Here is a 16443-nt window from a genome sequence, read left to right as displayed (position 1 = left end):
TCACCCTCTCTGTCTGCCTCTCTGCCTCCTTGTGATCTCTCTCTCTCTCTCTCTGTCAAATAAATAAATAAAAATATTAAAAAAAAAAAAAAAGATTCTCTCTCTTGGGTACCTGGGTGGCTCAGTCAGTTAAGCATCTGCCTTTGGCTCAGGTTGTGATCCTGGGGTCCTAGGATCAAGTCCTGCATCCGGCTCCCTGCTCAGCAGGGAGTCTGCTGCTTCCTCTGCCTCTGCCCTCCCACCTGCTTGTATGCTCTCTCATACTCTCTCTCTCTCTCAAATAAATAAAGTCTTAAAAAAAGAAAAAAAAGATTCTCTCTCTCTCTCTCCCTCTCTTTCAGCCCTTCTCCCCACCTCTCCTCCTCTTCCCCAGCAGGCGGGCTCTCTCTTTCTTACAACAAAACAAACCAAAAAAAGAGTCAAATATTTACTGGTAAAATGATATGATATCTGGACTTCGCTTCCAAATAATATGGAGGTGGAGAGTAGGTTGTCTGTGTGATAAAATAAGATTGCCCTTGAGTCAATAGGTAATTGTGCATCTGGGTCATAGGTAAATGTGCATTTGTTATATTGTCCTCTCTACTTAAGTCTGTGTTTAGAATTTTCTTTAACTAAAAAAAGACTTTAAAAAGTAGGTGAGGGGCGCCTGGGTGGCTCAGTGGGTTAAGCCGCTGCCTTCGGCTCAGGTCATGATCCCAGGTCCTGGGTTCAAGCCCCACGTCGGGCTTTCTGCTCAGCGGGGAGCCTGCTTCCTCCTCTCTCTCTGCCTGCCTCTCTGCCTACTTGTGATTTCTCTCTGTCAAATAAATAAATAAAATCTTTAAAAAAAAAAAAAAAAAGTAGGTGAATAGGAGCACCCGGCTCGCTCAGCTGGTGGAGCATGCAACTCTTGATCTCAGGGTCATGAGTTCTAGCCCCACATTGGGCGTAGAGCTTACTTTTTTTTTTTTTTTTTTTTTTTTTTTTTGGTAGAGCTTGCTTTTAAAGAAAAAGAAATAGGTGAATAATATCCTATTCGCGAACTCTGTAATGCCTTTTTGTTTCCTTGTGTTGTGACAGATCTGGAACATTGCTACCAATAAACTGACCTTTCTCAACTCCTTTAAAATGAAGACGTCTGTTATCCTAGGTATCACCCACATGATGTTCGGAGTCACCTTGAGCCTCTTCAACCATACGTGAGTTGCTGTATTTATGACATAAGAACACGCATATCTTAGATAATGCTTTTGCATAAAGATATAATGGCTTGTTTGGGGAGGGATTAGTAACTCAGAACCCCGTTCTGTGTTAAAGAAGTGCTTTGGCAAAAATCTCATATTCTTTTTTTTTCTTTTAAAGATTTTATTTGACACAGAGAGAGATCAGAAGGAGGCAGAGAGGCAGGTAGAGAGAGAAGGGGGAAGCAGGCTCCCTGCTGAGCAGAGAGCCCAGTGTGGGGCTCGATCCCAGGACCCTGAGATCATGACCTGAGCTGAAGGCAGAGGCTTAACCCACTGAGCCACCCAGGTGCCCCCTAAAAATCTCATATTCTTAAATGAGGCTTAATATTAGTCCCTTAACAATTCATAACTGCAGTAAAGATCTTTGGAAAAACCTTATGTCATTCTTATCAAAATGAGTGAGTGACTTTTTTTCTTTTATGGGTAACTCATTTAAAATTATGAACTGTGGTCCCAGAATGTACTATATTTTCTAGTCTCTTTCTCATGGGAAAAGATTACTGGGGTTGGTACCAGGATGTTCAAGGTCCAAAAGTTTGGAAGTCACGGTTAATCCTTCTTGTTTCTGTTGGCCTCCCGTGCTTCTGGCTGTTGCTTCTTTAAGTGATAAAAACAGAATTGAGGGAGCTGTAGGTAGGAAATCTACTAAGTACTCCATTTCGTGTAGGGGTGACCCTGGGTCTGTTCACCTTTAAAGTAAGTTCTGTGCCCAGTGTGGGACCCGAATATACAACCCCGAGATCAAGAGGCCCATGCTCCGCTGACCGAGCCAGATGGCACCCCCCTGGGTCCGTTGATCTTTAACATTTTTTTTCTCTCTTCCTTTCTAGCTATTTCAAGAAGCCCCTGAATATCTACTTTGGATTTATTCCTGAAATAATCTTTATGACCTCTTTGTTTGGCTACTTGGTTATCCTCATATTTTACAAGTGGACAGCCTATAATGCTAATACATCTGAGAAAGCACCGAGCCTTCTGATCCATTTCATAAACATGTTTCTCTTCTCCTACGGGGACTCTAGTAATTCGATGCTGTATTCCGGACAGGTGCGTCAACCCAGAGGTGGACTGTCTTAGATGGTTACCCTAGGTCAGGAAGCCAGATATTTCTGTGACTCTGGCAAAGCCTTTAAAAATCTCTTTCTGTGGTTTTAGTTTTCAGCCCATATATCCATACCTAAATTCAGCCCATCCTCCTCGCTTTGGAGGACCTATTATAATTCCTGTATCCACAAAGGGCAGAATTTATAACTCTCATCCTATGAGACAATTCCTGGGCTTTGCCACAACATCATCTAATTATTTTGAGAAGCTAGATGGTTTTATTCTTAGATCAGTAAGAAAGTACTGTTTGGGGGAAATTTGTGCTGGAGTTGGAAACTGCATGTTTAATTAATGTGATGTGCCTTGTCCTTACTTTGTAGAAAGGAATTCAGTGTTTCCTGGTAGTGGTTGCACTACTGTGTGTGCCTTGGATGCTACTATTTAAACCACTGGTCCTTCGCCATCAATATTTGAGGAAGAAGCATTTGGTGGGTGTATTTTTATTGCTGAAAGTTACTAGTTTTTTCCCCCCCTTGAGATCAAGGCAATTCCTCATCAGATATAATGAATTGTGCATAAGTCTGTATGATCTTAAAATGCACCTGTGTCATATCCCAGCATGAGCACTGGACCTGCTGAAATTTAAAAACCAAAAACCACGTGTATTTGCTGTTCGAACATCTGGTTTCAGCTTTGTGTAGCTCAGGCAGAGAAAACAAGTCATAGGTCTTTACCTTTCCTGGCCATGCTTTGCTTATGCTGTGCTCAGCACAGTCCAGGTCTGGGCCTGCCTGGATGCAGCGTCAGCCAGATCAGGGCTGCCAGAGCTGCAGGGAGGTGAATCCACTCATGTGGTTTGCCTGGGCAACCGCAGGGCTGACGCTGAGACATTTTCTTTTAAAATGACACCATGATACTTTCACCAACCAAGACATCCGGAAAAAACATTTGGTTTAAAGAACACTGATTTTTTTTTTTTCTTTTTAGAAAGGAGCACATACACTTGTGTTTACTTAATGTATGTGTGCTTATGAATTCTACACACACACACACTTAAGTTGCCAGATTTTCATTTCTGCCTATGCAATAATGCTTACTTATTACACTGCCTAGTAAAGCCCAAAAGACCTTATTGCATGACTCTCAAAAGGCTGTTAGATTATTATTCCTGTTGGAGAGCAGCTGAGTTACAAGACCCTCCTTCTCCCTTTTCTGACCATCTTCATCCTTCCATGTACCCTCCATTCGTCTCCCCCCTCACTCCCTCCCTCTTTTTTTTCTTTCCCCCTTCCTCTTCTCTTCCATTCACTATCAGGAAGGGCAGCCTGTGGAGGCCCCAGTCAGCCCAACCCCGAGCCAGCAGGGACTAGAGGCAGCAGCGGCTGCAACAGTGAGTGAATTAAAACTGACAAACCATCACATTTTGTGTAAAGAGGTGGCAAACAGTGCAGCAGAATTCTTTTCAATTACATTGAGAGCATGGGACATGTGTGCTCTTGGGAAGTACGTCCTTGTGACTCACTGAGATGATGACAGAAAAGATACCCACCTCTTATGAATAGATTCTAATATCATCTTTACCGTTGATCTACTAAGTTAAGTTTCTATTAAAAACTGTAAGTACAGTCATATCTATGGAAGCAAAGTGACTGTTGTACCCTCTCAGAATCCCGTCCTCTTAATCCAAGATGACAGCTCTTGGACTCATCCACTTTCATGTCTGTCTTTTGTAACCATGTATTAGATGATTTTTCAGCATGGAGCGAGAACATTCCTGTGATTCTTGAATGAATTTCCCTGCTCTTAAAACTTCTGGTTTGGAGGGATGCGTGGACATTTGGTCCATTTTAGCTATGACTTTCTCTCCTGCCAGTGGGACCTTATACATGTCTGCTCTTTTGTGAGTAACTCAGAAGCCCTCTTGTCCTCAGCTGCTCCAGAGACCTCCAGTCTGCGTGGGTCTCTATGCCCTCTGCATCTGATGCAGTAAGCAAAGTCGTCTGTCTGGATCTTTCCTTCTTTAAATATCAACTCATAATTCAATAACAGCACTTCAAATGTTAATCATTTCAATCTTTGTCCTTAACGATATCTCTTAACAAAACTCTTTTAATGCACTGAGACCAACTTAGCCAATTCCAGGTAATTGGTGAGATTTTTAAAATGTCACCAGCAGGGATCACACATGTTGCTGGTGTGATCTAGTGACAGACACCATACTCCTTTAAAAGAAAATGAAATATTTAGATGGAGAACCATTTCCTTCATTAGGTATTTCGGATCATTTTAAACTTAGATACCTGCCATAATCATCCTTCTAGAACGAGTCTAAAAGGGCTGACATTTTGGACCAGAAGATCATTTAATGTTGCTGCTTGAAATTATGTTCAAAGAGAGACTTACTCTCTCCTTTCCTATGAGAAATTTTTTTTAAAAGCCCACAAAGCACATACTATCCATTTATCAACATTCTTTCCCAATGCTCTTCTTTTTGCTAGTCTTAGCATATTTATGATGTGCTTCTGAGGCATCCGTCTTGATGCTTTTAATTCTGCTATCCCCTTTCTGTGACACTCTCCAAATTAAATGTCCCCAGTCTGGAAAGCTGCACATTCATAGGGTCTTCTTCACCTCACTGGTTCTTTAGCAAAATGTCTGGCTCTAGAGAGCAGCCTGAAGGCATCAGGACGGTCATTTTACAACAAGGACCCTGGATTCTTGACCCTAAGGGCTGAGGATACAATCATTGATCTGTGTTTCTTCTGTTCTGTGTCCTCTTGGTTGTCTGTAAGCAGTGTGTCACAGTTTACTTTTTTCTTTTCTTTTTTTTTGCTGATGTATATGTCTCATCCCCTCTTCCTAGAACTCTCATGTCCTGTGTCCTGAAGGGACACTTGTTGGTGTCTGCCTGGGGAGATGGTTTACCTGTCTGCCCCTCACTCTGTCTGCTGGTTGGGGAAAGCTTCAGAAATGACCTTCTGTTTTGGGAGCCTTAAAGCCTAAAGGCTGCCTGGACCCTGTAACCCTTGTCAGGGTACTCTGGGGTCCTCTCCTGTCCGCAGTCCACCTGCTGAGGGTTGTCGGGTATAAGGTGCATGACCTGGAGGTGCCCAGGGTCTTAGGGTTTCCTGAATCTGACTACACATCAGAATTACCTGGTAAACTTTAAATTTGTTTGTTTCTTAGGGTATTGAAACAAAAGAGGTAATAAAGATGGTTCCTGATTCCATGACCTAGACAATCCCTTATTGACATTAAAAAGTAAAATTAGGGGGCACCTGGGTGGCTCAGTAGGTTAAGCGTCTGGCTCTTGATCTCAGCTCAGGTTTTAATCTCAGGGTTTTGAGTTCAAGCCCCATGTTGGGGCTACTAAAGCCCGACTAAAACCAAAACACTAAAAAGTAAAATTAAAGCAATAGTTTAGAGAATGCAAATAGTACAGAAAGAGAAAGTCCCCCTCTTCCCAGACCCCTTCTGCTCAAAGGCAGGGGAGTTTTGCTTCCAAATTTTTTTCTGCATATTTCTGTTATCCATTAATATAAATCTGTATATATGTTTGTACATGTATATATGTATGTGTTTAAAACATACTAGGAATTGTGTTTTAAACTGTGGCACTCTTCTGCCACAGTTTTAGGTTTTATTTTTTTTTTTAAAGATTTTATTTATTTATTTGACAGAGAGAGAGATTACAAGTAAGCAGAGAGGCAGGCAGAGAGAGAGGAGGAAGCAGGCTCCCTGCCGAGCAGAGAGCCCGATTCGGGGCTCGATCCCAGAACCCTGAGATCATGACCTGAGCCGAAGGCAGAGGCTTTAACCCACTGAGCCACCCAGGCGCCCCACAGTTTTAGGTTGTAAAGTTTTTAGTGTATCCTGGGAGATTGTTTCACGCTTTTATAGTTGTCTGGTATTCCATAGAACATTCTGTTGGATATGCTAAAATTGTGTAATCACTCTCTTGTTGATGGATGTGTTGGTGGTTCCCAATTCTTTGCTATTACAAATAAGAATGCAGGGAACGTCGTTATCCGTGTACCTTGATAAAATTTCATAAACACAGATGTTCCCAGCAGCGGGACTGCTGAGTCTCAAAGGGTACTTGCATTTGTGTGTGTGTGTGTGTGCTTACATTTTCAATTTTGACAGACAGTGAAAATGATTATACAGTTTGCACTTGGGGGATATTTTTTTAAACATAGATTTCCTAGGCCCCACTCCAGACCTACTAAACATACAATTTCTGGAGGTAGCATTTGAGAATCTCTAATTTCAAGTTGATTCTGATGCAGCTGGCTCTCTCACCAGCACGGGAGAACCCGTGCTACAAGTAGAGAGAGACTTTGCCCAGACACTGAGTTCTAGTAGTCCATAAGCTGTGGTTAAAAAGTGCACACCAGAAGGTGGAGCCATGAGTGGGGACCCCAGGGCAGTTGGCACGTCGTGCTGCTGCCCAGAAGGCCATTTTGCTGGAGAGCAATTTTTAAACTCTTGCCTCCTTTGGGATCCCTGATCAGAAACCATAAGCAGTGGGTCTAAGGGCTGGTTCTTTAGCTCATTTTCCCTCTGGCAGGTTCGCTCTCATTGCTGTTTGTCTGATTTCACTCCAGTTCTGCCTGGGTTTTGCACTCAAAGAGTCCTTTTGCCTCAGCAAACCCAAGCCTTTCAAGTCAGGTTGACTTAGAAATTCTGGTTCTGGGGAGCCCGCTGAACACAATGACTGGGAAACGGGTAGAGGCAAACACCCAGTCCACATCTGCCATATGCCTCCAAGATTGTTGGAACATTCCAGAGTCCTCCACTGAAGGAAAGGAGTCTTTTCCTTGTTCTTTTTTCTTTCTTTCTTTCTTTTTTTTTTAAACTCTGTATTCTCTAGCCACAAGCTGATGTACATTAAGCTTTTGTCCCTTCCCTGATCCTAGGAAGTCCTTTGTTCCTGGGCAGAGACCTGGTCCGCTTCTGGGAGAGGTTGCTCTTAGGTTCAAGTTGAAATCTTATCCAACCAGGTTATAGTCACCATGTCATTTGACTCCCCTCCCTCCTAGAAAGTCTGATCTTTAGTTCTAGAAAAACTTAGACCCCTGACAACTTTATAGATAGAGCTACAGTCGTTATAAGAGTCTGCTCATATGAAGCTTTTCCTTCGAGCAGGCCTCTCAGCTGGCCTTGACCAAGGCCAGGTTAGTGCATCCTGGTGCAGCAGGCAGAACTGATCAGAGTGAGGTGGTAAATGCAGCTGGGGCTGGGGCTGGGCCGGTGGTGGTTGGGGCAGGGACAGTGGTTTGTTTTTAGTTCAGCTGTTGATCAGCGGGTTTTGATTTTGTTGCTAAAATATATGCTTTTCTGAGGTTTGTATGTACTAACCATCGCCCTTCCCCACCTCACAGAATGTCACATTAAAGCCCAGGCAAATTCTACTCTTTCTGTTCATCTGTGTAGGGAACTCTCAACTTTGGTGGGATCAGGGTGGGCAACGGACCGACAGAGGAGGATGCTGAGATTATTCAGCATGACCAGCTCTCCACCCATTCAGAGGACGCAGAAGAGGTAAGATCCAGTGGCATGGGCTTCCTCTCCTTCTCATGTGGGTCAGCCCTCGTCTTATGTGCGGAAGTGGCCTCCCTCTGGTCTTCTTGAAAAATGAAAATGCTCATATTAGTGATCAGCCTGCCTTCCGGGCCTCTTCGGGCAGCACAGCTTTTTCCAGCGGGCCTGCTGTGAGCTCCGGGTGGCCCGTCCAGTACCCGCAGCAGTTGTGGTCGCTTGTCTGAGCTCATTGAATTCTGAGTTGCCCGCAGTACTCTGCATACCCATCTCAATGACTAACTGTGCTCCTGGGGACCAAGGGCAGAAGAGGCCCAGGCTTCCCCACTCTTGTTACCAGAAACACAGCCCCCTTAGGGCAGCTTCTTCATCCCTTTCCCCTTTCAGGAATGGTTCCAGTTGGAACTGTAACCACGGGTATTTTTTAAGTCTTGTCCCACTAGTGGGCTCTTTTTTTTTCCCCCCAAGATTTTATTTATTTATTTGACAGAGAGAGTTCACAAGTAGGCAGAGGGAGGGGGGAAGCAGGCTCCCCGCTGAGCAGAGAGCCTGATGCGGGGCACGATCCCAGGACCCCAAGATCACGACCCGAGTTGAAGGCAGAGGCCCAACCCACTGAGCTACCCAGGTGCCCCAGCTAATGCGCTCTTACTACAAATATATTATCTGAGCTTTTAAAAAATGTTATTTGCTGACCTTTTACAGGGAGAGTGAAAAGTAGTAAAGCCAAATTAGACTTTTCCTTAAACCACCACCCCCAGGCTGTTTTTTAAAATCCAGTCTCCTTGCCTGACACTCACACTACAAAGCCTCTGAACTGAACTTTCGAATGTCATCTGTTCATTATATTGTGTCTCTCTCTCTCTCTCTTTTTTTTTTGCATTATATGCTTTTTGAATCAAATAGAATAGGAATTGGGGACCCAGGTGACTAAACTTCTCAGTCTGACCGCTTCCCCTATGCGTATGACATTTTTAAAAGAAATTGTAAGGATTGGGGTGCCTTTAAAAGATATGTATCTTTTAATGCTGTAAATCCTGCTGGGTTTGCTTTCTGTGTGTGCTGAGGAGGCCTGCCTCCAACGCATTAGGCCCCTTTAACATCCACAGTTTTCCCCGGGAAACAGTCCGTAACCTTGTGCTCGTGACTTGTGACCGTGTGTGGCATGGCTTCCCACTAAGTGTAAATTTGTATTTACAAGCCTACCGAGGATGAAGTGGTAAGAAACAAGCTGGCTTTGCCTTCATGTTTATCTGGGGCTTCTCTTCCCATCCTTGTGATCACGCTGCTGACCCTGCTGCAGCCGGGGGCCACACGCGACACCCGCGCATCCCGCATCTCACGGGCCATGTCTAACCAGTGCGTGAACCTGTGTTCTGAAAAAGCTCATCTCCATTAACTGCATCTCATGTCGGTCATCTCTGTCTTGGTTTCATTGACTTTGCTGATCTAATCCCTCTGAGAATGGCTTTGAAAGGAGCCGCAAGTAATGTCTGCTGTGGCATTCTTGAAGTGACCCCCCTTGGGGGTTAAATCCCATTGGTCTTTGCCTTCCTCTCCTGTGGTGTTATGTATGGTACGGTTGCTCTGCCGCTGGGAGTAGCTGTTTCCTCCTTGCTCTCTGAGAGCTTGTGAGTAAAGCTTACCTTTCCTCCCTGTCTGAGATGCAGCCAGTCTCTTCCTCCTGTCCTCATCAGCTTGATGGTGCTTGAAGTGAGAATTGCTGGACCTTCACTTGGGGTTCACTCTACCTCCCTGTGACCCAGAAAGGAGGTAGAAAGCTTTCAAAAAGGAGGCTTTGTCTCTCCAGTGTATCCCAGGAAAAAACAATCCCATTTGCGTGAAAGGAGTTCATATCATACCAGGTAATAGAAACAAAGTTGGCTATTCAGGCCACATTTGGAGTAGAAGGCCTTCTAGCTTAGCAGTAATTCATTTAGCAATACACAAATTTTAAATTGATTTTTTTATTTTTAAAGGCCTTGCTGCACTGTTTGCATCTTCCCCCAAAACTTTTCTCTAAAATACATAGACCCGTGAACCTTCCCTCTCCTGGCTCTCCTAGTCCTCTCTAAAAGAGAAGTGGGATGGGCTGTTCGATGTAAAACCAGACCGTGTTCGGTCTTCCTGAAGGCTGGAGAGGCTCATTCACTGGCATCCAGGAGCCCCTGTGTTCCGGTGAGCTGCTCACCTACGCGTAGTCACTGGTCGAACTGCTTGGAAGGGCTGGCTGGGAGTGTGTTCCCTGTTAGTGAGGAGCCCAGGCCTCTCCCAGTAACACAGCCTCCAACAACACTGCTCTTTCTAAGTGTCTTCTAGTAGAGCACCCAATGCATGGTCATCATTAGAATGGTCCGCATTAGTGAGCCATGTCCCAGGGGCTTTGGATGTCCACACAAGATGGACTGTAATTCAGCCTCCCTAGTCTCTGGCCCCTCAGCTCCCTCAAGGATTCAGCTTCCCGTGGCTTCCTAAACAATGATGACATTTTATCTTTATCAGGCATATGTACGGTGTAGTGCTCCACAGCCAGATTTAGATGAACTATTACAATTATCTAAAGATTCCAAACAAAACTTTTTTTTTTTCTTTAAGTTCAGCCTGATTCTTCTAGAATTTCCCCTTTTTGCTTGGCTGTGAAAACCCATTTGCCCCATGTAGGCTATTATTCCAGTCTGGGTGAAGCTGTAGTTCCTCTCCCTGGGAAGCACTCAGTCCAGTTGCGAATCAGGGCCAGGCCAGCTGATCGTCTGGGAAGTCTTGAAAGGCTGTAACCATTCAGCAAGGGTCAGTGGCACCTCTGCCTACTGTCATCTCACCAGGTGTGGTCATCCCACACACCCAGCCGTGTACTCATTCCATCCGTCCATGTGTTTTTTTCATCCCACTCACCCATCCATCCATCCAGTCATCCCACTTACCCATCTGTCCATCCCACCCATTCATTTGTCTCATGCATCCGTCTGCCCTGCCCACCCACCCATCCTCCATCTGTCCATCCCACCTACCCACCCATCCATCCATCTGTTCATTCATCCCACCCACCCATCCATCCATTAATTCTTTTATCCCACCCATTCATTCATTCACCCTCTGTGTGCCAAGCACTGTGGTGCTACAGAAACTGCAAGAAGAAAAACATAGCCGTTGCCTTCAAGGAACTCCCAGCCAAACTGAAGAAACAACCTGGGTGACAGATGGCGTGATTAAGATGTGCCCAGGATGCTGTGGGAACACAGAAAGAGGGCACCAGACAGGCACTGGGGTTGGGGTGGAGAAGAGGTGACCAGGAAGTGATTCCCTACAGAGATTGTTGCTAACTTAGTCCGGTCAAGCAGGAGTCTTTGTGGGGGCTGGGTGAGAATGCAGACCCATCAGTGTGTATAGTTATCTGAAAGACACAGGCATGTGGGCCCATCACGTGTTGGGGATAAACAGGCACACAACTTGGCTGGAGCTCAGGGGCAGGAATTGGAGACCAGTGAGAGGGGCGCCTGGAGGCTGCAGAAACTCACCGTGGTACGGAGTGTTTGAATAATAAGGAGCGATCAGAAGGCGGGGGCAGCTGGAAGTGTCACAGCCTGTGTGCATTGCTGAAATGCTCTAGTGGGTGTGTCCTAGGGGATATTGGATTGGGGAGGGGTCACAGTGTGGAGGCATGGACACCAGCTAGTTTGATACAGTCATGAAAGAATCAGGAGGCCTGAAGTGAGGAGTTGCAGAGGAGTTGGAAAGGAAGGGACAGCTAAGGAGATCAAGGAAGTTAGAGCTACGGGTCCCAGGACTTCAGTGAATGAAGGCGGTGAGAGTGAGTGAGGATTCCAGATTGACTTCCAGGCTTGGGTGCCTGGGGCCCTAGTGTTGACACTGTTAGACATGGGACCTAGAGTAGGAACAGGTCCTGGTGGGGTCAGAAGAGAGCAATGAATGAGTGTGGGGGCATGGAGTTTGAAGTGCCTCTGGTGCACTGGGAAGGGATGTAGCACGGCCTGTTGGGAACAGGGAAAGCGGAAATGAAGGTGTCCATCGGGGAGTCACTCCTACGGGTGGCCGTCCAAGACTGAGCGGCCACACTGCAAGAGAAGTGTGAGAGCTGAGGCTGGACCTCCGACATTTAAGGAAGAATCAAGATGGAGACTGGGAAGGAGCATCCAGGGAGGTAGGAGGAAAACTGAGGGCAGGGGAGCGTCTCCAGAGCGAGGAGGAAAAGGCAACAGTGAGAGACACTGCAGGGGCTCAGTCAGGACACAGAATGTGTTAGACCTCACACCTGGGAGGCAAAGGAGTGGGTCCTGGGAAGGTAGGGTCTGTCGGGTGGAGAGGGTGGAGGGCAGGGCCCAGGAGGCAAGGAGGGGACAGGCCACACACCTGGAGGAGAGTGTAGACGGGAGTCCGTAGCGGTCCTTCTCAGTCACAGATGACTCCTGAGGCAGTGATAGGCTCCTAAGTGCTGGGCTGCATTTCACACTAAATCCTCACCTACTTTCTCCATTATATAGTGATGAATACTTGCCCACGGTTACAAAACAAGAAGTTAGGAAGAAAGTACAGAGAGTGTGGTAACACCCGGAAGGGAGGCTCCCTCTGTGTTCTCCATTCTTCTGGGAGGAACTCTGGGTAGAATAAAACTGAAAAGAGGCCAGTTCTACAGGAAACCCAGTAGACCGTGCTTTCGTGGAGCTCTTAGGAGCAGTGCTCCTGAGAGCCAGGACTGTTCCTGCCTCTACAGGCTCTGGGGTGACAGCCAGCACTGGTGGGAAAGAGCTCTTAGCAGTGTTCTTGGGATTGGGGTAATGAAGATTTCCCTAGTTTTTAGGGTAACAGGCCTCTTTAGGAGGCCTGATGAGCCTGTTACAGAAGAAATGCCCAAAAATACTCCAAGTGTAGATGGTCAGGTGAGGGAAACTGAGGCAGTTGCCCAGAGATGGTGTGTTGGAGCTGGCCCCCATCCCTCCTGGCCGCACCCCCGAGGCCTGGGCTGTTAGCGCTTTACCAGCCAGCTCCTTCTCTTGTCCTGCCCTCCTGCAATTTCCCAGGACATTTCTTGTGTCCTTAGGGAGTGGAGTCATGTGAGTCTTGAAAGAAACTGGTGAAAAACAGACTCTGACCTGAAGGCAGGGCAGGCGGGGAGGCCCTGTGCTTCTCGGTTTCTGTGGGGGCTTTGAGGGAGGAGCCCAGGAAGGGCCCACCTCCTGTTTTTGGTGGCTGTGATTGCCCCACGCGGGGTGGGAGTTGGGGCCCTGGAAGGATGCCTGGCTCCCCTCCAGTGCATGCCAGTAATTATTCCCTAGCCGCTCTTGGAGCGGGCTGCATGTGAACTCCTGCAAGCTTGTTCTAGCTCTACCCCTTTATTCTCGAAACAGTATTTGATGTGGGAAGGAAAGCTGGGAGAAAGGGAGCCTGAGAAAAACAGAAACAAAAAACAATAGATGTTCCATGTGGTCTCGGTCAACTGGAGGATTCAGGGAAACTTCTGTCAGAATTTCCATGTGTCATCTTCTCAGAAGCCGCAAAAGAAAAAGGAGGTTATCTTGCTCCCAACAGGCCGTAAGAATAATAAGTGAAGTGACTGTAGAGGCTTAGTCTTGCCTTGGCAGCTTCTGGCCTGCGAGCCCGTCACCTGAAGCATGGCCGCCCGGGAAAAGCCCTCTGCTCTCAGGACTCGGAGGAAGGAGGAGGGAGGAGGTCAGCTGGAGGAGGCCCAGCAGCAGGGCCCAAGTCCCGCGTCCAGACAGCCCATTTCTCTGAGTGCTCTTAACTTGGCATATGTTCCTCTCTCGAGCTTAGAGCCTAGTGAGAGGAAAAAATGTGTTGAGAGTCATCTCGTTAAGATGGAGGTCATTAAAATGTAGTCTGTCAAGGGAAATGGGGTGTCCCAGTTGGGGGCTAAGCCAGGCAGGATTTCTGGGGATAACGTAGCTGAATCACCACCTGAGGTCAACACTGGGGGCTTCCTGGTCTGGATAGCCGTCAGTGCTGGTGCTCAGGCCTGGGCCCCAAGCACCAAGTGGCCACAGCCCCATCTGCACGTCGCCTCCCAGCCTTCTGTCTTCTCTCTGGTTTCCTCCCATGACAGTTTGACTTTGGGGACACCATGGTCCACCAGGCCATCCACACCATCGAGTACTGCCTGGGCTGCATCTCAAACACGGCCTCCTACCTGCGGCTCTGGGCCCTCAGCCTGGCACATGCACGTGAGTGTATTTCTCTCTGGTGGGAAATTACAGGTTGCCCCTTCTCTGGGCGCTCTCCCCGATGTGGGGCTTAAGTAGAGTGGAAATAACATAGAGGTCTGGAACTACTCAGACTCCTGAATCCCGGGAGAAAGACACCCAAACGGGAGGATGAGCACTTTGCCACCTGAGCTATGCACGGGAGTCCCTGTAGGAAGCCAGGGTGCGGCAAACGCTTCAGGTGAGGGACGGCAGAGCAAAGTGGTAGGCCCACGGCACCTCTTGCCACGCTGAGCCAGATGTCCTGTCTCTCTGCATTCCCCAGAGCTGTCTGAGGTGCTTTGGACCATGGTGATCCACATCGGCCTCAGCGTGAAGAGCTTGGCGGGAGGTCTGGCGCTGTTCTTCATTTTCGCTGCCTTTGCCACCCTGACCGTGGCCATCCTCCTGATCATGGAGGGCCTCTCGGCCTTCCTCCATGCACTGCGATTACACTGGTGAGTGCCAGCGAGTTCGGGGGGCTGGGATGTGTCCTTAGCTGCACGGAGGGCAACTTTACTCTGGTACAGAATCCAGAGACACTAGCAAGTGTCTGCTTTCGTTCACATCATTATACCCAAGGACCTACATTAGGAGTGAGCATCAGGAAATGCCCACAGAAAAGCACAGCTCACTTTTCAGAGCCTCCAACGGAGAATTCTCTGGTGGGTGTTGTCTGATTCCCTCTCCCTGCCTTTAGCTTTCTTCACTGCTCTTAATTATGGCTTAAAAGCCCTGCTGAAGTTGTTGGTTTGTTTGGTTTTTGTTTTGTTTTGTTTTGTTGCTCTGGCAAAAACTTTCTCCTGTCTTCAGAGCAATGGAAGCAACTCTGGAATAGATTTGCAGTCGGGGAAGGTGCTAGAGCACACTGTACCCCAGTTTTGTCCCTCTCCTTCTGTCACTGTGCCAGTGTCTTTGCGTAGGAGCCCTGGCAGCCTCATGTGGGTAGGGGGGTTCCTGCTTCCACCTTGTGTAGCTCAGCACCCTGAAGCAGCTTCTTCAGAAGGGCAGGTTTGGATTTGCTTGTTTTCCTTAAAGTAGTTGGTGGCTTTTAATGGCTCTGTCTGGAGAGAGCTAGCTCAGTCCGAGGGAGTGGGAGAGGTGGAGTCTGGTCCAGGCAGTGACCCCGTGACCTCAAGGTAGGGTTACCAGGTTTGGCAAATACAATTACAGGACACCCAGTGAAATTTGAATTTCCGATAAACAATGGTTTTGTTTTGGGTTTTTTTTTGTAGTATAAGTATTTCCCAAATGTACATGGGATATACTCATACTAAACACTAGGCATCCTGTACTTCATCTGGTTTCCCTACCTCAAGCTCTCCCTCTTTTGAGTCTCTACTTCATCCTTTATGATTCTCCCTCTCTTTGCGTCTCAAACCCCAATGGCTGTGGAAGCTCTGGGCCCTGTCCCTAGAGAAGCACCCCCACCAGCAGTCTTACCCGTTTATGGGGTCACAAACTCAGGGACCCTAACCGTAGGAACTCCTAGACGAGAGGGCCTATGGTGCCAATGATCTCAAGATCAGAGGGTGTATGGAATGTCTCATGACATCAGTTTTCTAACCCTGAACCCAAGGATCCTCTTCCCCATTCCCCTTATCTTTGGTTTTCCTCCTGACTTGGTTATGCCGAGCCTCCTCCAAGACTCCTCTGTTTGCTGTTCTAAATGACAGGGGAACGTGAGGAATGGCAGAGCGGGCGTAACTGGGACTTGCTCTTCCCTCAAAAGCTCTTTTAAAATAACCCGTCCTCTGGCTGGCTTTCCTCCTCCTTGCTGCCCTCCTCCCCACCCAGCTGTTGTTTATTTACTGTCCAGCCAGGAGGTTAGGGGTGCTGTGTGGCTCAGACTGCTGGCCCGCTGCCCTGTTCTCAGCTTATCAGCACGCTCTCTCCCCAGCACACTTCCTCAGCCGCTCGGTATGAAGGAATGTCTGTGTAGCCAGCCTGTGGTGACTCACTGTCTCTTCCTTCCTTTCCTAGTCCCTTCTCTGTCTCCTGAGCCCTGGGCTTGAGGGACCAAGTTGCCACCCCACCTGAATTCCAGCCCAAGAGGGGAGCCTGTCACCTCCTCCCTTGGGCGGGCGGGAGCAGTCATGGTGCTAGATCAGAACTGTCAGAGCAGTGAGCCAGGCACACCGTCGTCACCTGAGCCTGGGCCTAATCTCCAGAGTGAGCAGAGGCTGCTTGGGAGGCCATGTTCTATTGCGGCCAGAAGGATTATTTCTCCCTCGGGCTTACCTGTGGCCTTCAAGTGAAGGTGTCTTCCCACGGCCCCATGAGTGAGCCCAAGGACCTGATGAGTGAGTGACAAGAGAGCAGGCTTCAAATTAGGCCCACCTGGGTTCAAATTCCGGCTCTGCTGTCACTGGCTGCGTGACCCTGAGGAGAGCACTTAGCTTTCTGGACCTCACTTTCAG

The 16443-nt window shown here is 47.6% G+C and overlaps 1 protein-coding gene across 5 annotated transcripts in view; it reads left to right on the top strand.

Annotated features, from left to right (window-relative positions):
- Positions 1–16443, top strand: part of ATP6V0A1 (ATPase H+ transporting V0 subunit a1) — a 64008-nt gene that overhangs the window by 42305 nt on the left and 5260 nt on the right. For 2 of the 5 annotated variants that reach the window (XM_047706828.1, XM_047706826.1), the window contains exons 15-21: positions 1063–1181; positions 2057–2273; positions 2651–2758; positions 7707–7814; positions 9013–9030; positions 13888–14005; positions 14310–14481. In XM_047706828.1, the coding sequence (XP_047562784.1) occupies positions 1063–1181; positions 2057–2273; positions 2651–2758; positions 7707–7814; positions 9013–9030; positions 13888–14005; positions 14310–14481 (860 nt within the window). Of the gene's footprint in view, positions 1–1062; positions 1182–2056; positions 2274–2650; positions 2759–7706; positions 7815–8920; positions 9031–13887; positions 14006–14309; positions 14482–16443 lie in introns of those variants that run through there. The other 3 variants (XM_047706829.1, XM_047706827.1, XM_047706830.1) reach the window with 2 other exon arrangements.

This window comes from Lutra lutra, chromosome 16 (assembly GCF_902655055.1).
Source record: "Lutra lutra chromosome 16, mLutLut1.2, whole genome shotgun sequence".
NCBI classification, from domain to species: domain Eukaryota; kingdom Metazoa; phylum Chordata; class Mammalia; order Carnivora; family Mustelidae; genus Lutra; species Lutra lutra.
Note: the sequence above shows the minus strand (reverse complement) of the source record. Positions and strands in the feature narration are given on the sequence as shown.